At 41.6% G+C, this 27,627-nt stretch overlaps 1 protein-coding gene across 1 annotated transcript in view; it reads left to right on the top strand.

The window, feature by feature from the left end:
* Nucleotides 1-27,627, top strand: part of edil3b (EGF-like repeats and discoidin I-like domains 3b) — a 302,390-nt gene that overhangs the window by 114,592 nt on the left and 160,171 nt on the right. The window contains exons 4-5 of the mRNA XM_059969361.1: nt 146-274; nt 24,791-24,904. Coding sequence (XP_059825344.1) covers nt 146-274; nt 24,791-24,904 — 243 coding nt within the window. The remainder of the gene's footprint in view (nt 1-145; nt 275-24,790; nt 24,905-27,627) is intronic.

A 27,627-nucleotide genomic window follows, 5' to 3' on the forward strand; every position in this document is an offset into this window, starting at 1 on the left:
AGTTCTTTATTGGTTTACCTTACAAGATTATTACGTACCTTTAAAGAGATCGAGATAAATATGACATTAGAATTGTTGTTTTGCAAGTGACGATCATAATTGATTCTTTTTTTTTCTTTTCTTATTTATACTTTCTGCCATACAGGAGCTTGTCAGCCGAACCCATGTCATAATGGCGGGATGTGTGAAGTGAGTGACAGTTACCGCGGTGACACATTTATTGGCTACATCTGCAGGTGTCCTGACGGATACAGTGGGATGCATTGTCAGCATAGTGAGTTCTGTTCCAATAATGTATGTTCATTAGAAGAAGCCTAAAATTATGTTTTAACTCTTAGAAAGTATGACTGAAGTAAATGGAGCAAACATAACACTTGTTAATGAGCTGTCATTCTCACTATAAAACGTTGGAGTTTTTTTGTCATGTTCAACAAAAATATATTACTTTTGTCTTGATTTCCAAAGTGCCATCATTTAGTTAAGATCAGAATCAGAATTATTATCAAAGTTCAAAATGCATTTTCTTATATACAACCGTGAGATTCATCCATGAAACAAAGAAATTTGGTAGAACCCATTAAAGTCCAAAGACCATCAAACACTCGGTGTGCAGAGAGAGAAAAAACGAAGAGCGAGTCGTGCAAACAATAGAAGCAAGCAAACAGCATTCTGAACTGAAGTCCACGACTCCAGGCAATCTGCAGCCGATTCAGAAGCTGGTGACGGCGCAGAGACAAGCAAACCCTGTGGAGCCGCACCACTTATAACAACATTAAACAACCACACATCGGTATTTGGACAACAAACGTAGAACAATACAGCACGCAGTACATCCCTTTGGCCCACAATGTTGTGCCAGCCATTTAACCTATTCTAACTCTTCCCTCCCACGTAGCCCTCGACTTTTTCCGTCATCCATGGGGCTTTCTAAGAGTATCATAAATGTCCTTAATGTATCTGACTCCATCACCACCTCTGACAGGGTGTTCTGTGCACACACCACTCTCCGTGTAAGGAACTTTCCTCTGACATCCCCCTTTACTTTCCCCCCATCACCTTAAAATTATGCCCCTGGTATTAGTCATTTTCAGCCTGGGAAAAGGTCTGTGGGTATCCAGTCAATCTATGCCTCCTATCATCTTGTAAATGGTTGGGCTAGTTAACATTTACTTCACTCTGATTTTATTTTATTCTTCTGTTCTTTGTGAGTGAAAACTCAATATTCACAGTAGTAATAACAATAAATATTGTATGTAAATTATCACCTTAATGAATATTTACAGTATTTTTCAATTGTCCTTTCATAAGATTAACGTTGATCATTTTTGAATAGATTTTCTAAAATGCTTTATTTATTTCACTCTGTCTCTGTTATATATATTTAATAACAGTAAAACAATGAATTCATGTAAATAAGCAGCAGGACTCGTCCTTTTTCTTGAAAAGAAATCAATGATTATTGTTACTAATTCATTAATCAATGATAATCTCTGCTCAAAATTACCACGGCTTGTAAAAGAGTTTTAGATTATTGCCAATTTGGCACTCACTCAGAAAGATTCCCCACTCCTTTCCCTATCAGAATCAGAATTTGTTTTAGTATCACAGACATATGTTAAGACACTTGTTGTTTTGTGGCAGTAGTACAGTGTAAGACATAAAGAAACACTGTAAGTTGCAAAAATATGCAAAAGAGGAATATGGGTTAGTAAATCACAAACGTAAGAGATCCTGCAGATGCTGGAAATCCAGAGCAACACACACAAAATGCTGGAGGAATTCTGCAGGTCAGGCAGTGTCTATGGAAATGAAAAACAGTTGACGTTTCAGGTCGAGACCCTTCTTCAGGGCTGGTGAGGTGGCGTTCGTGGGTTCTTGGGCTATTAAGAAATCTGACCACAGAGGGAGAAGAAGCTGTTCCTTAAAGTTAGAGTGTGGGTCTTCAGGTTTCTGTACCGCTTCCCGCAGCAATGAGAAAAAGGCATGTCCCATATTTTTGTGTCATGTCCCATGTGGTGTTGGTCCTACCAAAATCTTTAAAAGCCACTCCTCATTTGTCAGATGTTAGCTTAACCTTGGCTTAATGGTAACATCGTTAGCTCTCATCAGGTGGATTTGGAATCGAGCACCAGTGTAAGTATACTGGGCTGTACAAAAGAGGTGGAAACTTTTGTTACTGCCTTTCATTTAGCCTCCTGTCCTGTTTTCTCATCCTCGCTCTAATCTGTGGCTTTGTTGTATTGGTGATGCCTCAAAAGGCAATGGTTCAAAATGACGACATCCATCATTAAGGACAGTCTTCAGCTGGGACATGCCCTATTCTCATCAGTGGTGTGGGGGGAGGTGAAGACTCACACCCAGCGTTTCAGGAAAGACTTTTGAATGGATAATGACTCCACGAGCACTAGCAGACTGGTTTCCTCTTATTTATTTCTTTTAGATATTTTGAATTTTAATTTATAGTCTATTTTCTTTATTGCACTGTACTGCTGCCACAAAACAAATTTCATGAAATTTCAGTGATAATAAACCTGATTCTAATTCGGAATCTCTTCCACATGCTTCCCTTGCCTTTGAATTCCTTATTAACATACAAGATAAAGCCTGGTATTCACAATGGCCTAAACAGCAATTTTAGTGACTTGTACAATTGATTTAGAGTTAAACTTAACATCAAAAAACAGATAATTGTTCCATTACTTTGATCAAGGGCTTTTTATTTGTTGCCTTTCTCTTCAAAGCGTTATTAATTTACCCAAGTGTGCCATAGTCACATCATCAGTCTATTAGAATGTGAAGGGCAACAGCCTTGTCATATTTGTAATTCAGATATGTACACCTGACCTTGGCATGTGCACTGTTGTGTTATTTATAAAATCCTCACAAACAGGTGAGAGACTGATTTGCCTTCCAAGAATCGATGATATGGCTTAACTTTTCCAGCTGCTATACTGTATTAACATTTCAGGTCAGAGTTTATGCTAAACCCGTTCCTTCTGTGTTGCAAACGCATTAAGTTTCCTCTCCGCTTTATTCATCAATCAGTTCTTGTTTCCAGGGAAACATTAGCTGGATGAGAATGCTGTTGTTTGTACGTTGTTTTCACAATGAGCTGAACAATTTAAATCCCTCATTAACAAGGAGACGACTTTTTTTTGAAGCAGACAGTGGCTGATTATTTACACATGCAGGACTTTAGGCACTATTATCACACATACAGTGGAACTACAAAATGGTTATGGCATAGAAGAAGGTCATTTCACCCGTTAGGTCCATTGTAATTCTGTCGAATAGAATTGAGTCCTGATCTACTCACAGAAACCAGCCTCCCCTCCATGGATCCTGTCTATACTTCTCGCTGCCTTGGTAAATCATGACATCACATCCTTCCTGTTCAAACAGGTGAGCTGGCAGGACTCTGGTTAACATATCACATTAATACCGCAGCATTAAAACTTCAGCCCCTCACTCGGATCTGTATCCGACCGTCAGCCTCTCACTCAGATCTGTATCGGACCGTCAGCCTCTCACTCGGATCTGTATCTGACCATCAGCCTCTCACTCGGATCTGTATCGGACCATCAGCCTCTCACTCGGATCTGTATCGGACCGTCAGCCTCTCACTCGGATCTGTATCAGACCGTCTGTCTCTCACTCGGATCTGTATCCGACCGTCAGCCTCTCACTCGGATCTGTATCGGACTGTCAGCCTCTCACTCGGATCTGTATCCGACCGTCAGCCTCTCACTCGGATCTGTATCCGACCGTCAGCCTCTCACTCGGATCTGTATCAGACCGTCTGTCTCTCACTCGGATCTGTATCCGACCATCAGCCTCTCACTCGGATCTGTATCGGACTGTCAGCCTCTCACTCGGATCTGTATCGGACCGTCAGCCTCTCACTCGGATCTGTATCCGACCGTCAGCCTCTCACTCGGATCTGTATCAGACCGTCTGTCTCTCACTCGGATCTGTATCCGACCATCAGCCTCTCACTCGGATCTGTATCGGACCGTCAGCCTCTCACTCTGATCTGTATCCGACCATCAGCCTCTCATTCAGATCTGAGTCCAACCATCAGCCTCTCACTCGGATCTGTATCCGACCGTCAGCCTCTCACTCAGATCTGTATCAGACCGTCAGCCTCTCACTCGGATCTGTATTGGACCGTCAACCTCTCACTCAGATCTGTATCCGACCCTCAGCCTCTCACTCAGATCTGTATCCGACCCTCAGCCTCTCACTCAGATCTGTATCCGACCGTCAGCCTCTCACTCGGATCTGTATCCGACCGTCAGCCTCTCAGTCGGATCTGTATCGGACCGTCAGCCTCTCACTCAGATCTGTATCAGACCGTCTGTCTCTCACTCGGATCTGTATCCGACCGTCAGCCTCTCACTCAGATCTGTATCCGACCGTCAGCCTCTCACTCGGATCTGTATTGGACCGTCAACCCCTCACTCAGATCTGTATCCGACTCTCAGCCTCTCACTCAGATCTGTATCCGACCCTCAGCCTCTCACTCAGATCTGTATCCGACCGTCAGCCTCTCACTCGGATCTGTATCCGACCGTCAGCTTCTCACTCGGATCTGTATTGAAGTGTCTGCCTCTCACTCGGATCTATATTGGACCATCAGCCTCTCACTCGGATCTGAATTGGAGTGTCAGCCTCTCACTCGGATCTATATTGGACCGTCAGCCTCTCACTCGGATCTGTATCCGACCGTCAGCCTCTCACTCGGATCTGTATCTGACCATCAGCCTCTCACTCGGATCTGTATCCGACCGTCAGCCTCTCAGTCGGATCTGTATCTGACCGTCAGCCTCTCACTCGGATCTGTATCTGACCGTCAGCCTCTCACTCGGATCTGTATCCGACCGTCAGCCTCTCACTCGGATCTGTATCTGACCGTCAGCCTCTCACTCGGATCTGTATTGGACCGTCAGCCTCTCACTGGGATCTGTATCTGACCGTCAGCCCCTCACTCGGATCTGTATCGGACCGTCAGCCTCTCACTCGGATCTGTATTGGACCGTCAGCCTCTCACTCGGATCTGTATCTGACCGTCAGCCTCTCACTCGGATCTGTATCCGACCGTCAGCCTCTCACTCGGATCTGTATCTGACCGTCAGCCTCTCACTCGGATCTGTATCCGACCGTCAGCCTCTCACTCGGATCTGTATCCGACCCTCAGCCTCTCACTCGGATCTGTATCCGACCCTCAGCCTCTCACTCAGATCTGTATCCGACTGTCAGCCTCTCACTCGGATCTATATTGGACGATCAGCCTCTCACTCAGATCTGTATCAGACCGTCTGTCTCTCACTCGGATCTGTATCCGACCGTCAGCCTCTCACTCAGATCTGTATCCGACCGTCAGCCTCTCACTCGGATCTGTATTGGACCGTCAACCCCTCACTCAGATCTGTATCCGACCCTCAGCCTCTCACTCAGATCTGTATCCGACCCTCAGCCTCTCACTCAGATCTGTATCCGACCGTCAGCCTCTCACTCGGATCTGTATCCGACCGTCAGCCTCTCACTCGGATCTGTATTGAAGTGTCTGCCTCTCACTCGGATCTATATTGGACCATCAGCCTCTCACTCGGATCTGAATTGGAGTGTCAGCCTCTCACTCGGATCTGTATTGGACCGTCAGCCTCTCACTCGGATCTGTATCTGACCGTCAGCCTCTCACTCGGATCTGTATCTGACCGTCAGCCTCTCACTCGGATCTGTATCCGACCGTCAGCCTCTCAGTCGGATCTGTATCTGACCGTCAGCCTCTCACTCGGATCTGTATCTGACCGTCAGCCTCTCACTCGGATCTGTATCCGACCGTCAGCCTCTCACTCGGATCTGTATCTGACCGTCAGCCTCTCACTCGGATCTGTATTGGACCGTCAGCCTCTCACTCGGATCTGTATCTGACCGTCAGCCCCTCACTCGGATCTGTATCGGACCGTCAGCCTCTCACTCGGATCTGTATTGGACCGTCAGCCTCTCACTCGGATCTGTATCTGACCGTCAGCCTCTCACTCGGATCTGTATCCGACCGTCAGCCTCTCACTCGGATCTGTATCTGACCGTCAGCCTCTCACTCGGATCTGTATCCGACCGTCAGCCTCTCACTCGGATCTGTATTGGACCGTCAGCCTCTCACTCGGATCTGTATCTGACCGTCAGCCTCTCACTCGGATCTGTATCCGACCGTCAGCCTCTCACTCGGATCTGTATCCAACCGTCAGCCTCTCACTCGGATCTGTATCCAACCGTCAACCTGTCACTCGGATCTGAGTCGGACCGTCAGCCTCTCACTCAGATCTATATTGGACCATCAGCCTGTCACTCGGATGTGAATTGGAGTGTCAGCCTCTCTCTCGGATCTGTATCGGACCGTCAGCCTCTCACTCGGATCTGTATTGGACCGTCAGCCTGGAATTGTTTGTCAACTCTTGCATTATTGACCTCAAGAGTCTCTCAACTCCTGGACTCATGACCTCACAATCTAACTTGTTTTGATCTGGCTCCTCTCCATGGAGTCTGCCTACACTTCCCACTGCCTTGGTAAAGCAGGCAACATCATCAAAGATCCCACCCACCCCAAACATTCTCTCTTCTCTCCTGTCCCATTGGGCAGAAGATACAGAAGCCTGAATGCACTTGCTACCAGGCTCAAGGACAGCTTACACCCTGCTGTCGTAAGAATATTGAATGGTTTTTAGTACATTAAAATCCAAATTTCAACTTAAATTTATTATCAAATTATGTGTATCTTACTATAAACTACCTCTAGCTTCATCTTCTTGTGGGCATTGACAGTAGAACAAAGAAATTCAATAGAATCAATGAAAAATCACACAACCTGACAGGCTGCATCACTGTCCCCTATGGGGGGTGGGGGGTGGGGCTACTACACAGGACTGAAAGAAGATGCAGAAGGTTGTAAATCTAGTCGGCTCCATCTTGGGTACTAGCCTACAAATTACCCAGGACATCTTCAGGGAGTGGTGTCTCAAAAAGGCAGTGTCCATTATTAAGGACCTCCAGCACCCAGGGCATGCCCTTTTCTCACTGTTACCATCAGCTAGGAGGTACAGAAGCCTGAAGGCACACACTCAGCGATTCAGGAACAGCTTCTTCCCCTCTGCCTCCCGATTTCTAAATGGACATTGAAGCTTTGGGCACTACCTCAATTTTTTAATATACAGTATTACTGTTTTGTACAATTTTAAAAATCTATTCAATATATGTAATTGATTTACTTGTTTATTTATTAATATGTTTTATTTTATTTATTATTATTTTTCTCTCTCTGCTAGATTATGTATTGCATTGAACCGCTGCTGCTAAGTTAACGAATTTCATGTCTCCTGCCTTTATTTCTACTTGGACTGCACTTTTTCTATAGCTGTTACACTTCACTCTGCACTCCAATTATTTCATCTGCCCTGTCTAAGTTCACTTTTCAGTTGCAGAACTGGGTTTGATATCTTTGGCATAAGTCGTGAAATTTGATGTTACGCAGTAGCAAGGAATAATTATAAATATTGCAATACATAATAACAACTGTGAATTATAGTATATATATTAGTTAAATAAATTGTGCAAAAGAGAAAAGAAAAAAAGTAGTGAGATAGTGTTCATGGTTTCAATGTTCATTTAGAAATTGGATGGCAGAGGGGAAGAAGCTATTCCTGAGTAGTTGAGTGTGTGCTTTCAGGCTCCTGTACCTCCTTCCTGAAGGTAACAATGAGAAGAGGGTATGTCCTGGATAGCTGGGATCTTTAATGATGGATGGCACCTTTTTGAGGCATCACTCCTTGAAGATGCCCTGGATACGCCGGAGACTAGTGTCCGTGATGGAGCTACATCTGCAGTGCACCCCCCACCCCCAAACCAGATGGTGATGCAGCTAGATAGAATAGTCTTCAAAGTACATCTGTAGAAATTTGACTGTGTTTTTGATGATATACCAAATCTCCTCAAACTCCTACTGAAATGTAGCTGCTGTCGTGCATTGTTGTAATGAGCTGATTGATCTGTATGGGTAGCATGCAAGAAATATTTTGTCCAGTGCTTTTGCACAGGTGACAATTGTAAAACAATTTACCATCTCCTTACAATTTCTGACCTTACAAATGTCACACATCTTCCTTTCGAGTGCCCCAGTCTACTCTGCCTCCACCCTTACGTTTGACAATGTATTTCACGTCCACCACAAGTCTTCATGTCGCCTTTACTCTATGCCAGTTACCTTCATTTGGGAATTACACTCTAGAAGTGCTGGAGAATCTCAACAGGTCAGGCAGAATCAGTGGAATAAACAGTTAACAGTTCTATAAGACCACAAGACATAGGAGCAGAATTAGACCATTTGGTCAATCGAGTCTGCTCCGCCATTCCATCACGGCTGATTCATCAACCATTTACAGTCTGACCGATGCCTTATAAAATCTCAGCATTACATCCTTACTCTTATATTCTAGTCCTCTTGAAATGAGTGTCAATATTCCTTTTGCCTTCCCACACCACCAACTCAACCTGCAAATTAACCTTTAGGGCAGTGGTTCCCAACTTTTTATATATGATAGACCCCTACCATTAACTGAGGGGTCCGTAGACCCCAACTTTAGGATGTTCTGCCTGAGGATTCCCAAGTCCCTATGCACTACTGATTTCTGAATTTTCCCCCAACCCCATTCAGAAAATAGTCTATGCCTTTATTCCTTCTACCAAATGTGAAAAAGACTAAGGAGCTGATGGTGGACCTGAGGAGGGCTAAGGCACCGATGACCCCTGTTTCCATCCAAGGGGTCAGTGTGGACATGGTGGAGGATTACGAATACCTGAGGGTATGAATGTACAATAAACTGGACTGGTCAAAGAACACTGAGGCTGTCTACAAGAAGGGTCAGAGCCGTCGCTATTTCCTGAGGAAACTGAGGTTCTTTAACATCTGCTGGACGATGCTGAGGATGTTCTACGAGGCTGTAGTGGTCAGTGCTATCATGTTTGCTATTGTGTGCTGGGGCAGCAGGCTGAGGGTAGCAGACACCAACAGAATCAACAAACTCATTCGTAAAGCCAGTGATGCTGTGGGGTTAGAACTGGACTCTCTGACGGTGGTGTCTGAAAAGAGGATGCTGTCCAAGTTGCATGCCATCTTGGACAATGACTCCCATCCACTCCATAATGTACTGGTTAGGCACAGGAGTACATTCAGCCAGAGACTCATTCCACCGAGATGTAACACTGAGCGTCATAGGAAGTCATTCCTACCTGTGGCCATCAAACTTTACAACTCCTCCCTCGGAGTGTCAGCCACCCTGAGCCAATAGGCTGGTCCTGGACTTACTTCCACTTGGCATGATTAACTTATTATTATTTAATCATTTATGGTTTTATATTGTTATATTTCTTCACTATTTTTGGTTGTTGTGGCTGTAACGAAACCCAGTTTCCCTCGGGATCAATAAAGTATGTCTGTTTGTCTGTCTGTCAAAGACCATACACTTGACTACATTAGCGAAGGGCCAAATCCTGATGAAGGGCCAAGACTCTTCATCAGGACGGAAACACGGTCTGTTTATTCCCCTCCATAGATGCTGCCTAACATGCTGAATTCCTCCAGCACTTTGTGTGTGTGCCTCAGGATTTCAAGCATCTGCAAAATCTCTTGTGCTTACTTTTATTGTACATCCTCGGGTTCCTGACCCCTTACCCAGTGAAATCTATCAGAAGCAAACGATCCTCATATAGTTGCATAACAAAAATCCCTCACACTGTAAATCAATTTGGCAAATCAATATTAGGAATGTTAGTATGATAATGTTGCATAGCTTCAGTAGGTTTCTATGTTTTCAGAAATAAAGTGTTCTTTGTAATAAAAATTATTACTAAGGAGTTTTCTGAAATGATGCTTAAACATTGGTAACAGCTTCCAATATGATATTGATTTATGTTCCCCATAATTATTTAGGTAATTAAAATTTTATTACTTTTTTCCTACTGTATTTGAAAAGTCTATCTTATTTCATATCGATGCAGTGTATTGAAAGAAATTATATTATAGTAGATAATATGTTCCATTGTAGAAGGTAGACTGATGGAACATAATATCGCAGCTTGCATTCAATTGAAAATCTTCCTTATGAAGTCAGGGAATTTCATCATAATCCAATGGTTTCTATGTAGGTGCATAGAAAGGGGATAAAATGGAGAGATCTCCGTGGAGTGTGTCATATATCCAGGGATGAATTTTGTAATATGTTTATAAAAGACAATTTAAATCTATCTTATTTTGTGGTAATCCAAGAAAGCTTTACAGTTCTGTGCAGGAGAACCTACGACATACACAAATCCTCTCTGCTATTCTCATAATATGTCCCCTGCTGTTCCAGATGGATTAAGGTGAGACCCTTGGAATCAGAAACAGGTTCTTGCTTAAAAGCAGGAGTTATCTATCTATAATAGTGCAGTAATTAAGTGGTTGAACATAGAAGTCCTAGACTATTGATATGGGGACGTGAAATTCGATTTCAGCATGACAGCCTGTGAATTTATATTTAAATAACTGGAATTTAAGTATTAGTTTCTGTGGAGCCGATCATTATGGCAATGGGTTATTTCATAAATCCATCCTATTAGCCATTAGTGAGTGGGGCATGAATATGACTCTGGATAATGACCTTAAATGCCAAGCAAAGCATTTACTTGGTGCAACTGGGGATGGACGTTAACTTCAAATTTAAGCAGCAAATCCAATGTCCTGTTAATAAAACAACTACAATAGCCAGCACAAATGCACAGGCCCATGCAGATTATCTTCCTCTGGCACTTGGCCAGCATGTTAGGATTGCAGCTAAACATTTCCAATAAAAGCACAAGATGCTGGAGACACTCGGAAGGTCAGGCAGCAGCAGGATCTGATCAACGGCCATTAACCTGAAATGTTAATTCTGTTTGTCTCTCTGCAAGCACTGCCTAATCTGCTGACAAACCGCAGTATTTTCTGCCCTTATGGACCCCATAAGCCATAGGAGCAAAACCAAGTAATTCAGCCCATTGAGACTTTGCTACCATTCTATCATGGTTGATGTATTTTCCCCCTCAATCCCATTCTCCCTTTAATAGAAACATAGAAAGCAGGTCCTTCGGCCCACAAAGCTGTGCCAAGCATGTTCTTACTTTAGAAATTACCTAGGTTTACCCATAGTCCCCTATTTTTCTCAGCTCCATGTACCTGTCCAGGAGTCTCTTAAAAAACCCTATTGTATTTGCCAGCAGCCCATTCCATGCACTCACCACTCTCTGCATAAAAAACTTACCCCTCACATCTCTTCTGTACCTACTTCCAAGCACCTTAAAACTGTGCCCTCCTGTGCTAGCCATTTCAGCCCTGGGAAAAAGCCTCTGACTATCCACACAATCAATGCCTCTCATCATCTTGTACACCTCTATCAGGTCACCTCTTATCCTCTGTCACTCCAAGAAGAAAGGGGCAAGTTCACTAATCCTATTCTCATAAGGCATGCTCCCCAATCCAGGCAACATCCTTGTAAATCGGCTTACAAGGCCTTTCTATTGTTTCCACGTCCTTCCTGTAATGAGTCAACCAGAACTGAGTATAGTATTCCAAGTGGGGTCTGACCAGGGTCCTAAATAGCTGCAACAATACCTCTTGGCTCTTAAACTCAGTGCTATGGTTGATGAAGGCCAATGCACCATACGCCTTCTTAACCACAGAGTCAGCCTGCGCAGCAGCTTTGACCGTCCTATGGACTCAGACCCTAAGATCCCTCTGATCCTCCACACCGCCAAGAGTGTTACCATTAATGCTATATTCTGCTATCATATTTGACCTACCAAAATGAACCACTTAACACTTATTTGAGTTGGACTCTATCTGTTACTTCTCAGCCCAGTTTTGCATCCTATCAATGTCCCACTGTAACCTCTGACAGCCTTCCAAACTATCCAAGCACCCCCAACCTTTATGTTATCAGCAAATTTACTAGCTCATCCCACCACTTCCTCATCCAGGTCATTTATAAGAATCACAAAGAGCAAGGGCACCAGAACAGATCTCTGAGGCACACCACCGGTCACCGACCTCCATGCAGAACATGACCCATCTACAATCAGTCTTTGCCTTCGGTGGGCAAGCCAATTCTGGATCCACAAAGCAATGTCCCCTTGGATCCCATGCCTCCTTACTTCCTCAATAAGCCTTGCATGGGATACCTTAGCAAATGCCTTGCTGAAATCCATATACTCTACACCTACTGCTCTACCATCATCAATGTGTTTAGTCGCATCCTCAAAAAAATTCAATCAGGCTGATAAGGCACGACCTACTTTTGACAAAGCCATACTGACTATTCCTTATCATATTATGCCTCTTCAAATATTTATAAATCTTACCTCTCAGGATCTTTTCCATCAACTTACCAAAAACTGAAGTAATCTTTGACATTCTTACTAATCAACAACCAATCAACCTCTGCTTTAGATATATCTAATGACTTGCCCTCCACAGAACAGATGCATCTGTATCTGGATAATGAATTTCTTCTCATCTCTGTTTGAAAGGGACATCCTTGTATTCTGAGATGGTGCCCTCTGATCCTAGGCTTAAACACTAATGAAAACATCCTCTCCACATCTACACTATCTAGGCCTTTCAATATTTGGTGGATTTCAATGAGATCCTCACTCATTCTTCTAAAGTCCAGCAGGTGCAGGCCCTGTTCCATCAATGCTCCTCAGAAATCAACACTTGTACATTGTTCTGATATGCCTCTTCCAAAGCTATGGTGTTTTTCTCAGATATGTTGCCCAAAACTGCTCACAATACTCCAAGTGAGGCCTCACCAATGCCTTATAAAGTCTCAGCATTACATCTTTGTTTTTATATTCTAATCCTCTCAAAATGAATGCTAACATTGCATTTACCTTCCTTAATACCTGCAACCTCTCAACCTGCAACCTTCCTTACCACTGACTTAACCAATACTGAAGAAGGTGGAAGTTGGTCAGAGTGGTTTCTGGCACTTGGTTCAGGTGAGGTTGGAGAATGAACTTTGGCCAAAGAGAAGCCATGTTTCCAATGTGAATACAAGGCAGTAGCACAGAAGGAGATCATTTTGTCCCACCTCATCTTTGGCCCTTTTTGGAATCCGGAATCCTCTCATCTACTTGATCGCTTAAGGTTGTTATGGTCGGGAGTGGTAGTGGGGATAAGCTCCCACTACTTATTAAATGCTCCCAATGGCGTGCATCTCAAATAGACTGTGACAACCAAGCTCAGCTCCTGGCATCCATGTGCGGCTGAGTTACTAAGGTCGGTGGCACCATTTCAACTGACAGGAGGTGTGGCAAATGTGGGTTACTGGCACCTTAAAACCAGACAATTCTGGCACATGGGGCTCTCATCCGTGGTTGGCAGCTCATCTATGAGAAGGAAAACTCTGATCACAAACCTACGCTGCCTTGCAGCTACACCCACTGAGGGGGAAGAATTCGGGGGTAAACCACGGGGAAAAATATCTGCAGCTGGAGTCCCTAAAGCCATGTTTTGTAACTTCAAAATTAATTGAAAGAAAATCATGGGAGATCAGTGCAAAACAGCCACACCTCATTTTTACTTCTCGTGAGGCACATCCATGATTGTGTGATGATGTATGCCATTCACGTACTTTTATATAAAACCTGTAATGAATTATGTAAACAGCAAAGCTTGCTTAATCAAACAATATATTTACAATATTACTACTGAAATTTGCATTTGGGAGAATCCCTCAAGAGGAGCATCCCCTTTAGTAAATGTTTAAAGTGTTTCATTTTCAAAGGGTAAACAGGACAGTCCATCAGCACCTCCATGATTAGTTGTCCTCTTTACTTTTATCTTGCAAATGTGTTCTCCAAGACACAGAGCCCATTTGTGCTGCTACCATTAGTGGAGCACCCTTCTGTGGTCTGAAAATGGACACTAGTCGTTGATGATCAGTAATGAAAGTAAACTGTCTTCCATACAACTACTGGTTGAAATGTTCTACCCCTCAAACTAGGCTCAAGGGCTCTCTGTCAATATTTGAGTAATATTTCTCTGCAGTGGTAAAGGAACGTGATGCAAAGCCTATGGGGTGTTCGCATCCGTCACTGATAGTGTGTGACATGACTGCACCCATACCCTAAGGTGAGGTATCACAGGCAAGCTTCACTGGACAATGTGTGAGTACAGTGTGTAGTATCACCATTTCCTTTGCCTTTTGGAAAGCCCCTTCACACTTATTTGTATATTGCCATTTCTTCTTGATCTATAGCAGTGAGTTCAAGGAGGGAACACAGTAGCCAGGTGTGGCAGTAGCCTGTTATAGTAATTGACAAATCCTAAAAAGGACTATAATTGGCCTTGAGGCCAATGCTTTGTCATATTCTTTGGTTTTGAATTTTCTCACCACTACTTGAATTTTCTCAGCACGTGTGTAATACTTGTGTGTCAATGGTGTGACCACAGTAAGTGATGCTTGGTTTAAAGAATTCACACTTGTCATGCCCTGAGTCAATAATCTGAGTCAATAATCTTATAATCTTTTTAACACTGTCTTGAGATTTTGGAGATGTTCCTTGTCATTCCCACCAGTAACAATGATGTCATCCAGTTAGCACGCAGTGCCTGGGCAGCCTTGCAACACCTGGTCCATGGCTTTCTGCCAGTGTGCAGGTGCAGATACTACTCCAAAATTAAACCTATTATAGAGATAAAGCCTTTGTGAGTGTTCTTGGTGAGAAACACTTTGGACTCTTCTTCCATCCCCATCTGTAGGTAGACCTGAGCTGAGTTCACTTTGCTGAATTGTTCTCCTCCAGAAAGGTTTGCAAAGTTACCCTCCATCCTGGCCAAAGTGAATTGATCTACTTTCAGTACTGGGTTGATAGTGTTGTTAAAATCTCCAGAGATCCTGACAGACTCATTCTTTTTGGCTACTAGGAACACATGGGCTCCACTCAACCTTGAATAGGATTCCTTCAGCCTCCATGCGATCTAGCTCACTGACTACTTTATCACGGGTGTTATAAGGAACCAGTTGGGCTTTGCGAAACTTAGGTGTGGCATTTTCATTTAACACCATTTTCCCCTTGCTATATTTGAGTTTTCCATTGCCATCCTTGAACATTGCTGTGGCATCATCCAATACCTTTCCTAATTCCCTTTCATTTGAATTTATTCCAGGGAATGTGGCATGCAAATAGTGGATAGATCTCCAATCAAGTTGCAGTTGTCTAAACCAACCATGCCCCAAAATGTTGGCCCTCCTGTCTTTACAGTATACAAGCCCAATGTGACTAGTTGGTTATTGCATTTCACTGTTACGAATGTCATTCCCACAGGAGTTACCTTTTCTCCGGTATAAATTCTTAGTTGGATATCTGCAGGCTTCAGTTCAGTATCTTTGAAATGCCATTCAAATTCATTTTACGGAATGACTGTAACAGCTGAGCCACTATCCAATTCCATTTCAATTTGCTGTTCATTTCTAGCGTAAGCTAGGTTGCTGGATTGTTGTCAGTTTTCAAATTTTAAATCTCAAGGCTATCCAGTCCTGTGTCACTCACATCATATCAGGTTTTTCATCAACAGCCTGCAGATTAGTGCTCTATCTGAAACTGTAACTTGACTTTTTACTATTACTCAAATATTACTGAAGTTTCAAATAACACCCAAGCCAGTCCTACTTCGAGTTCAATGCTGACTGACAACTCCTGCAATGCTGCTGGTGCCAAACTGCATCAGTCTTTGCTGTTCCTTTGGAGCTATCAGCTGCATGGAGAGGTGGAGCTGGTAGTATGGGTAGAGGTTTGCTCTCCATATGGTACTGCCTAGACTTGCATATCCCGTTACAGCTAGGGTTCAACATCTGTTGACCTTGAGCATCGGAGAGCCTCATCTTCATCTACACCCTCTGCTTGGTCCATTCCATGTATCTGCAGTTCTGATTTGAATGTTCCTATCTATTGATTATAATTTATTTTATTTAATTATTTGTTCTTTATAATTGTTGTATGTTGTCCTCTGACCAACACACCACAACAAATTCCTAATACATGTAAATGTATATAGTAAATTGATCCTTTAATCTGCTTCCTCCTGACTTAAAGGCAATGTATTACACTTTACAATATGCCAAAGTTAAATAAATATTTCTTTTCCAAATGTCTTCTAACTTCAAACATCTTCACCACTGGAAATGCTTTTCTCCTAACTCTGCCAAAATCATTCGCGATTTTTAACAATTTTGTCAATAGCTCCTTTTAATCATCTCAGTTCCCATTTCTCCAATTCTTTGAAGAGCTGAAGCCTTTCTTCCCTGTTATTATTCCAGTCAAGCTTCTCTCCATAAATTTTCTTCATAGTGAAAACAGTCTCCCCAATGTACAGTAATGGAATTGAGCAAAACTCCAATGGACACATATCCAGTGATTTAGAAAGGTTTATCAGAATGTCTTAGCAAATTTATTTTCCTATTAAAGCCAAAGAATCCGTATGTTTATTTTTAAACAGCTTTCACATTTTGTTATCATAAACTTCAGACCTCTCTATTTATACACCCTCTTAAAACTGTGTGGTTAGCATAATCATAAACTGATTTGGGTTTGATTACTATCATTGTCAGTGAGGAATTTCTCTATGCTCTGCTGACCAAATGGGTTTCTTCAGGATGCTCCGGTTTTCTCCCACGTTCCAAGGTCGGGTTTGGGTTAGGGAGTTGTGAGCGTGCTACACCAACACGGGACGTGTAGCAACACTTGCAGGCTGCCTCCAACACAACCTCGGACTGTGTTAATCATTGATGCAAAACAACACATTTCACTGTATGTTTTGTTGTACATGTGACACTTAAATAAAGTTAGTCTAAAATAATCTTAATTTTAAGACTGTCCCATTAGGGTTCATGTTGTTTCTCTTTGTACCCTCTGACAAAATATTTTGTGTGCTCAGATTACAAGTGCATCTTTGGCACCTGAAGATTGTTACTATACCCCTAACTGATTCTATTTCTAGATTTTGTATCATGTGAAAATTTGATACATACAGGACTCACCCCACCAGGTTCAGGCACAGTTATTATCCCTCAACTATCAGGTTGTCAAACCAAAAGGAATAACTTCACTCAACTTCACTTGCCCCATCATTGAAATGTTCCCTCAGACTATGGACTCACTTTCAAGGGCTCTTCATCTCATGTTCTCGATATTTGTTGTTTATTTATTTATTATTATTATTATTATTTATATCTTTTTGTATTTGCAGTTTGTGCCTTTTGCACTCGAGTTAAATGCTTAAGTTAGAGTGGTCTTTCACTGATTCTATTATTCAATTAAGGATTTATGATGAGTATGCCTGCAAGAAAATGAATCTCAGGGATATATATGCAGACGTACATCTACTTACATAATAAATTTACCTTGAACTGGGAACTTTTGAAATTACCTGATGAATATGAGCAGTTTTGGCCCCCTTATCTAAGAAAAGATGTGCTAGCATTGGAGAGAGTCTAGAGGAGGTTCATAAGAATAATTCGATGAATGCAAGGTTTAACATGTGAGGAACGTTTGATGGCTTTGCATATGTACTCAATGAAATTTAGAAGAAAGGGGATATCTCATTGAAACCTATTGAATAATGAAAGGTCTAGATAGAGTGGATGTGGAGAGGATGATTCCTATAAGTGGATGAGTCTAGGACCAGAGTGCACAGCCTCAGAATAGAGGGATGTCCAGTCAGAACAGAAATGAGGAGCAATTTCTTTAGCCAGAGGGTAATGAATCTGGGGAATTCATTGCCACAGACAGAGGTGTAGGACAAGTCATCGGGTATATTTAAAGTGGAGCTTGACCGGTTCTTGATTAGTCAATGGTTACAGTGAGAAGGTAGGAGAATGGGGTTGAGAGGGAAAATAAATCAGCAATGGTGGAATGGTGGAGAAGATTCAGTGGGCTGAATGGCCTAATTCTATTCCTATATCTTATGATCTTATGGTCTAATAATCATCTGGGGGCCTGTATGTCAGCGAGAGCAGTGGTTGTACTCTGCAACTTGAGAAACACGACTAAATGTGGACTTCTCATGTCGTGAACAATAATTCATGCGTGTGTGTGGTCGATGGGAAAGAGATAAGGGGCTTGTTTTGCTGTTGTTTCTGTCACTGTGGTTGTGTTGTTGTTTGTGTTGTTCTGCTAAACTTGGTGGGCATGCTATGTTGTTGCTGGATGGTGTGGTGACATTTGTGGGCTGCCCCCAGCACACCCTTTGGTTGTATTAGTTGTTAACCAAACAGCACATTTCAGTGTATGTATTGATGTACATGTGATAAATAAATCAATCAGAATCTGAATTCACTGCTGCTGTAACTGATAGGTGATTGTATGATATGTAATCATTAGAGTATGCGGTATTGGGAACAGTGTGGAGAGTTCATGGGTCAGCTTAGGGCTTAGAGATAGGGATAAGGGGGAGTTAGACATGATAAAGAAGTACAGCACAGAAACAGGCCCTTTAGCCCTTCTAGCCCATGTCAAAACCATTTAAGCTGCCTACTCCCGTCAACCTGTACCAGGACCATAGCCCTCTATACCCCTACCATCCATGTCCAAATTTATCTTCAGTGTTGAAATTGAGATCACATACACCATTTGTGCTGGCAGCTCATTCCACACGACTCTCTTGAACTTCTCACATTTAGCCCATGACCTCTGGTTGTAGTCCCACCCATCCTCAGTGGAAAAAGCTTGCTTGCGTTTACCCTGTCTATACCCTTCATAATTTGTATACTTCTATCAAATCTCCTCTCCATGTTCTATGTACAAAGAATGCAGTCCTAACTTATACAATCTATCCCTATAACTCAGGTCCTTCAGACTCGTCAACATCCTTGTTAATTTTCTCTGTACTGTTTCAACCTTGTTTATACCTCCCCTGTAGATTGGTGACCAAACCTGCAAAATTAGGTCTCAGTAACATCTTATAAAACTTCTTCATAACATCCTACCTCAATACATTGATTTGTGAGGGCCATTGTGCCAAGGGCTTTTTGTATATCCCTAACTACACGTGACATTTTCACGCGTGTGAAAATGTGAACATTTTCAACAAATTATGGTCCTGTGTTCCCAGATTCCTTTGTTCTACCACACTCTTCAGTGCCCTACTATTCACCGGAAGGCCTACCCTGGTTGGTCCTACTGAAGTGCAAAACCTCACAGTTGTCTGCATTACATTACATCTGCCATTTTTCCAGCTGATGCAGATCCCTCTGCAAGACACCATAGTCTTCCTCACTGACCCCTAATCTTGGGGTCATCTGCAAATTTGGTGATCCAGTTAATCACATTATCATCCAGATCATTGATATACGAAAACAAACAACAAATTATCCAGCATCGGTCCCTACGTTACTCCACTAGTCACAGGCTTCAAGTCAGAGAGGCAACCATTTACTACCACTCTCTAGCCTGTCCCATAAAGCTGATGTCTAATCCAATTTACTACCTCATCCTGAATGCTGAGCAACTGAACATTCTTGGCCAACATCCCCTGTGGGATCTTGTCAAATGCCTTACTATAGTCCATGTGGACACCATGTACTGCCTTGCTTTCATTCAGCTTCCTGGTAACATCATCGAAAAACTCTATAAGATTGGTTAGACACGAGTTATCATGCACGAAGCCATGCTGACTATCCTTAGTCTGTGTCTATCAGGGCAGTAAATGATGTAGTTCAGAGTCTGGGTCAAAGCGATCAGCAGTTGAAAGTCAGCGATCCTGGAAGTCAGGTCGGCAGGCTCTGAGGAAACCAACAATATCCAGTCTGGCTCAGAAGTCCTCATGGGTGTCGACTCCAAAGTCAGGCCTGGAGATCTATGTGAGTTTGGAAGTCAAGGCCTGAAGGTCATACCCGTGATTGGCAGGTCCTTGGATCAATACCCAGACATTGGTAAAGTCTCAAGGCAAAGCCATACGTCGAAGCCCAGAGCGTGAAATTTGAAGACCAGCAGCAGAGGCCTGAGGGAGTCTCAAGTGCCCAGATTGTCTGTGCAAGTCTGGATGTTGAGAAACCTGAAGCTAGAAAAACACGATTCTGTCACCATTCTTCATTCTTAATCAATTCGTACAAACATCATCAAACAGATTATCGATCACATTTGCATTATTGCTGGTGTGTGACGGTGGGACGGTGGTGTAGTTGTTTGGGTAATGCTATCAGGGTGCCAGTGACAAAGGTCCAATTCCTGTTGCTGCATGGGAGTCCTCTGGGTCCTCTATTTTCATCCTACATTCCAAAACCATATTGGTTAGTAGATTACTTGGTTTATTTATTTATTGAGATACTGCACAGAATACCCTTTCTGGCACTTAATGCCATGCCACCCAGCAATCCCCCAATTTAACCCCAGCCGAATCACATGACAGTTTACAGTAACCAACTAACCTACCAACTGGTGTGTCTTTGAACTGTGGGAGGAAACCCATGCCGTAATGGAGACAACGTACAAACTCCTTACGGGCAAAACAGGAATTGAACCCTGGTCACCTGAACTGTATAGTGTTGGCTAACCACTACGCCACTGTGTCACTCATGGTTGCAAAGGTGTAATTGAGCAGTGTGGGTTCGTTGGGCAGGGAGCGCCTTTTACTTCACTGTATCTCTAAATGAATAAAATGAAATAATAGTAGAATGCAAGATATTCCCAGAAACAAGAACCAGCAAGATTATTCCTCTTCTATTAAATCACAATTTTCACCACAATCTCTCTCTAGAAAAGCATATAATTGGTCTTGCTCCAGTGCCATTTCATGTCAGCTCATTTCATATATTTGCTCATTTTGTTTGTAAATGATCCACTTTCCTTCCTAATCCTGATATTTGTCATTTGTTCAGTTCCTGTTATAACTTTTAATAATCGTTTGTGAGGAAAGGTTGAGCGAACTAGGGCTTTTCTCCCTGGAGCAAAGCAAGATGAGATGAGAGGTGAATTGATAGAGATGTACAAGAGGTATAAATCAAGTGGCTAGCCAGGGACTTTTTCCCAGGGATGGAAATGGGAAATAAATGGGCGCATGATTGATTTGAGGAAAGTATAGGGGGCATGTCAAAGATAGGTTCTTTGCACAGAAGTGGTGGGTGCATAGAGTAAGTTAAAATGACAGCACAGCATCGTGGGACAAAGGGCTAGTACTGTACTGTAATGTTCTCTGTTCTAACACACTGATTATTTAACCCTATTTGTTCACTCCAGATTTGTTCTATTAAGCATTTTGTTGTTAATACAGCAATACTGAGATAAATTTCTTAAATAATGAGGAGAATTTTATCTATCATCTTTCATCGTGAATGGGGTGACCGATTAATGAAAACCCTAACTGGAAGTTCAAGTTTAATTGTCATTCAACCATACATGAATACCCATGAATACAGTCAAATGAAATCATGTTACTCTAGGGACAAGGTGCAAAACACAGTATGAACAGTCATTCACAGCGTAATACAGCACATATAAAATAGCAGAAAAATAGTCACACACAGAGAAAAATATTCAAAGTCCCTAAGTCCTTGAATGTTGCAGCAGTCAACAGTCGAACTTGTAGAATGTAGTCCCTCTGGACAATATTGGATTGATCTTTTATTTGACAGTGTATGGAGTTGCTTAGATTTGGCCCAGTTTCAACATTTTAGAGCTAAACAGAGAGGCACACAGCTTAAAAATTTAATGGTTTCATGGACTATTCAGAAATCTGATAGCTAAGGGGAAAAAGTTGTTTCTAAGTTGTTGAGTGTGGGTCTTCAGACTCCTTACCTCCTTTCCAATGATAGCAAGAAGAAGAGGACATTCTCAATAATAAGCAGATTTTTATCACTTTATCATGGACTGTGGGAATTGAATGATTTTTGTTCATTAGCAGAAGCAAGCAGCAATGTGGTTTGTTGACTCAATTTTGAGCAGAACTGTTATAATTGTAGCTATCATATTTACTAACACAAGAATATGTACGGTGACATCTAGATATATTGAAAACAATCAACTGAACCTGCTTTGTTTCAAAAGGCCTGCATGTTATCAGGAAATTGAATCAAAGATCACAGTACATTTATTATCAAAGTTTCGTATGTATAGGATTCTACCCAGTACATCGTGGGTAAAGCCCTCCCAATCATTGAGCACATCTACATGAAACACTTCTAGGAAAGCAGGATCCATCCTCAGCGAACCCCACACCCACATCATGCATTCTTCTCACTACTGCCATCAGGTAGAAGGTACAAGAGCCTCAGGACTCGCACCACCAGGTTCAAGAATAGTTACTATCCCTCATCCATCAAGCTCTTAAATAAAAGGGGATAACTACACTCACTTGCCCCGTCACTGAAGTGTTCCCATAACCAATGATCTCAGGGACTCCTTATCTCATTATCTCACGTTCTTGTTATTTTTGCTATATATTTATATTTGCATTTACAGTTTGTTGTCTTTTGCACCCCGGTTAATTTTTCATTGACCCTAATATAGTTACTATTTTATAGATTTGCTGAGTATGCCCACAAGAAAATGAATCTCAGGGTTGTATATGGTGACGTATATGTACATTAATATAAAATTTACTTTGAACATTTTGTACACTTTGAGATTTGTCTCCTTACAGAGGCAATAAAACAAAAAAAATGGAACTCTTTAAAAAAGACCATCAACAACCAACATTCAAGAAAAAGAACAAATTGTGCAAACAATAGATGTAAGGAAGTAACATTCAGAGTTAAAGGTCCCCAAAGTGAGTTCAGAGCCATGAAGCCAGTCATCACTGCAGTCTCTCTAGGTGCCTGTTAGCTGCAGGCAACACCCTTAGTTCACCCTAATCTAGGCTAAATACATTTTAGATTATTTGCTAAAATGCTCTGTATGAAAATGCACGTAGTGAAACCAAGTCCAACATATTGTAAGAACTTGTCTCTTGTTTGTCCAAAAGTTCAAAATTCACGTTTTCCTTGGAATGTGAAAAAAAGCATATTTACCCTTTTCTATAAGTTGACATTTCACAATTAATATGCATTTGATTTAAGTTTTTAATTTTGTGGTGTGTTATCTGTATTCATGGATATTGTTCTCTGCTCGTTTTGTATGGAATGAAGCTATTTCATTAAATCTGGAGTAATATCCTAAATAATTTGACTAAAATACTTATACCAGCAAGCCCCACAAATTATCTTTATGTACAGTTGTCTTTGGTCAAAGGAACAGTAAGTGCTGGAAGCAAGAAAGCTGTTGCGCATTAAAATTACTTAACAATAGAAATTAAAGTTTATATAACAGGACCTCAAGAAATCAGTCGATTTTCTTCTATATCATTTTATGTGGATTGATTGAAAAGTGTGCAGGCCTTTCATGATAATTACTGTGAATATCGTGAAGTCTGCCTAATTTTGGCATGTTATCTTAAACTTTGTCAAACTGCTATAGAGACACGATGGGAAGCATCCTGACTGATTGTATCATGGCCTGCTATGGAAAAAACCTACAAAAAGTAGAGGATACTGCCAAACCCATCACAGAAAAAGCCGTCTTTGCCATTGAGCACACTTACAAGGAGCACCGTCACAAGAAAACAGCATCCATCATCAAAACTCCCACCATCCAGGCCATGCTCTCTTGCTCCTACCACTGGGCAGCAGGTACCAGAGCCTCAGATCCCATGCCAGCAGGTTCAGGAACACTTATTACCCTTCAACCATCAGGGTCCTGAACCAGCATGGAAAACTTGACTCACCTCAACACTGAGCTGATACCACAACATACGAACTCACTTACAAGGAATCTACAACTCATGTTTTTAATACTATTTATTATTATCATTATTATTATTATTATTATTATTATTATTATTATTATTTTGTTGTATTTACACAGTTTCTCTTCTTTTGCACATTGCTTGTTTATTCATTCATGTTTGTGCGTGGTTCTTCATCCATTCTATTGTGTTTATTTGTACCTAATGTGAATGCTGCAAAAAATGAACCTTAGTATATGGTGACATATATTGTACTTTGATAATAAATGTACTGAACTTTGAAGTACAATTAGTTCCCACTGCTCAAAATAAACCAGGAAAAACATTGTGGCTTCCAAATTATCTGTATGGTAGAGTGGTTTGTCACAAAAAGAACTTGAAGAACTGTGGGAACAAATATGGTTTACACTGTTAAGAACTTATGGAGTGAGCATTGGAGTGATTAACTTATCACTTAAGTAATTAAAGATTGAATTATTGAAACTGAGAAAACATAAAGTTTGCATCAAAATAAGCCATTTTAAGTAAAATATTGCAAAGGACTTGCATTTAAAGTGAGAGTGGGGATTTTCAAAGGAGATGTGAGAGACAAGTTTTTTGCACAGAAAGTGTTGGTTGCCTGGAATGCGCTGTCTGGTGGAAGAGGCAGGTATGTTAGAAACTTTTAAGAGACATTTATCCAGGAACGTGAATGGGAGTGGATCGGAAGGATATGGACATATTGTAGGCAGAAGGGATTCGTTTAGTTGGCCAGGTGATTACTAATTTATTTGGTTCAGCTTAACATTGTTAGCCAAAGGGCTTTATCCTGAGCTGTACCGTTCTATATTGTATGTTCTAGAACAGTTTAGCAGGTTACAAAATGTACATCATATTAGATTCATTACAACAATTAGAAAAGACTTTTTCAGCAATTTTGTTTTCTATTCTTTATCCACACAGATATAAACGAGTGTGAGTTTGAGCCGTGTAGAAATGGCGGGATTTGCACTGACCTCATTGCAAACTATTCTTGTGAATGTCCAGGAGAATTCATGGGCCGAAATTGCCAGTACAGTAAGTAATGTGTTTTATTAATGATTAAAAATACCTAGCGGCTAGAAATAATGGTATACCGTCATTTAATATTTCTCTCTGTGTGAAAGTTATCTGTGTTATATAAAGCTGATCAAGAACCACAAGAGTTATAAGGGAAGATGATAAGGTAATTGGATCAAGCAGGAAACCTGGAGTTAGAGGAATTTTATTTATTTATTTAGAGATACAGTGTGGAAGACAAATTTCAGAGTTGTGTATGGATACACGTTTTGATAACAATTGAACCTTTGAGCAAGCCTTTCTGGCCCAACAATCACTGTCGCCCAGAAAGCCACCTAGCCTAATCACAGGACAAGTTACGTTGACTGTGGGAGGAAACTGGAGCTTTGGGGAGAACCTATGCATTAATGGCAAGGACCTACAAACTCTCTTCCAGGCGGTGCTAGAATTGAACTCTGAACTCCGACACCCCGAGCTCTAATAGTGTCACTCTAACCGTTAGGTGGTCATGGCGCTCTCTCTAGGGAATGAAATGGGAGAGATGGATCAAGGAGCAACTTTACTCACCATACACATCTATATGTATTAGGTTGATGCGACATGCAACTAAATAAGCTTTTAACAGTTATACTGTGCATAAGTACATATATACCAGCATGAATTTAGAATGTAAACACCATTATAAAAAGTGAGGTGGTAGTGTTGTCTCATGCACTAAAGAACTTGTCTTGCATACCATTCATACAGATTAAATCATTACAGCAATGCACTGAGGTAGCATAAACTTCAACATTCAAAGTAAATTTATCATCAAGGTACATATCTGTCTCCACATACAGCCCTAAGATTCATTTCTTGTGGGAATACTCAATAAATCTAATAACCATAATAGGATCAATAAAAGACCGCACCAACAAGGCAGACATCCAGTGTGCAAAAGACAACAAACTGTGCAAATACAAAAAGAATGAAAGCGATGAAATAATGATAATAATAGATCAATAAATCCAAATAACATGATATGAAGAGCCTCGAAAGTGAGTCTATAGTTAGTGGGAACAGTTCGGTGATGGGGCAAGTGAAGTTCTCCCTTCTGATCTAAAAGTTTGATGGTTCAAGGGTAAGAAGTGTTCCAAAACCTTATGGTGTGGTGCCTGCAATTCTTATACCTGCTCCCTGTAGGCAGCAGTAAGAAGAGAGCATGGTCTGGATGCTGATGGTCCTCAGAAGTCTGAAGAAATTTGATCTAAGACCATAAAACCATAAGATATAGGAGCAGAAGTAGGCCATTCTGCCCATCGAATCTGCTCCATGGACTGATCCAATTCTTCCAGTTATCTCTTCTCCCATGCTTTCATCCCATACCCTTTGATGCCCTAGCTAATAAAGAACCTATCTATCTCTGCCTTAAATACACCCAATGACTTGGCCTCCACAGCCGCTCATGGCAACAAATTCCACAGATTTACCACCCTCTAACTAAAGTAATTTCTCCGCATATCTGTTCTAAATGGACGTCTTTCAATCCTGTAGTTGTGCCCTCTTGTCCTAGATTCCCCTATCATGGGAAATAACTTTGCTATATCTAACATATTCAGGCCTTTTAACATTTGAAATGTTTCAATGAGATCCCCCCTCATTCTCTTGAACTTCAGGGAATACAGCCCAAGAGCTGCCAGATGTTCCTCATACAGTAACCCTTTCATTCCTGGAACCTTCTCTGAACCCTCTCCAAATGTCAGTACATCCTTTCTAAAATGAGGAGCCCAAAACTGCACTCAATACTCCAAGTGTGGTCTCATGATTGCCTTATTGAGCCTCAACATCACACCCCTGCTCTTTTATTCTGTAACTCTAGAAATGATTGCCAAGATTGCATTCACCTTCTGCACCACCAACTCGACCTGAAGGTTAACCTTAAGGAATCCTGCACAAGGACTCCCAAGTTTCTTTGCATTCCTGCATTTTGAATTTTCTGCCCATCTAAATAATAGTCTGCCTGTTTATTTCTTCCACCAAAGCGAATGACTATACAGTTTCCAACATTGTATTTCATTTGCAACTTCTTTGCCCATTCCCCTAAACTGTCTAAGTCTCTCTGCTTCCTCAACACTACCCATTTCTCTACCTATCTTTGTATAATTGGCAAATTTAGCTACAGATCTATTAATCCCATAGTTCAAATCATTGACATACATTGTAAAAAGCAGTGGTCCCAACACCGACCCCTGTGGAACCCCACTGGTATCTGGCAGCCAGCCAGAATAGGATCACTTTATTCCCACTCTCTTTGTGCCAATACTCCACCCATGCTAGTAGCTTCCCTGTAATTCTTATCTTGCTAAGGAGCCTCACGTGTGGCACCTTGTCAAAAGCCTTCTGAAAATCCAAGTACACCACATCTACTGCATCTCCTTTGTCTACCCTGCTTGTATTTTCCTTTAAAAACTGCATTAGGTTTGTCAGGCAGGATTTTCCTTTCAGGAAACCATACTTGCTCTTTGGCCTATCTTGTCTTGTGCCTCCAGAGGTACTCCATAATCTCATCCCCAACAATTGATTCCAACAACTTCCGGATCACTGGTGTCAGGCTAACAGGTCTGTAGTTTCCTTTCTGCTGCCTCCCACCCTTCTTAAATTGTGAAGTAACAATTGCAATTTTCCATTCATCTGGTAAAATTCCAGAATCTATCGATTGTTGAAAGATCATTGTTAATGCCTTCACAATCTCTCCAGCTATT

This window comes from Hypanus sabinus, chromosome 5, assembly GCF_030144855.1.
Source record: "Hypanus sabinus isolate sHypSab1 chromosome 5, sHypSab1.hap1, whole genome shotgun sequence".
NCBI lineage: Eukaryota > Metazoa > Chordata > Chondrichthyes > Myliobatiformes > Dasyatidae > Hypanus > Hypanus sabinus.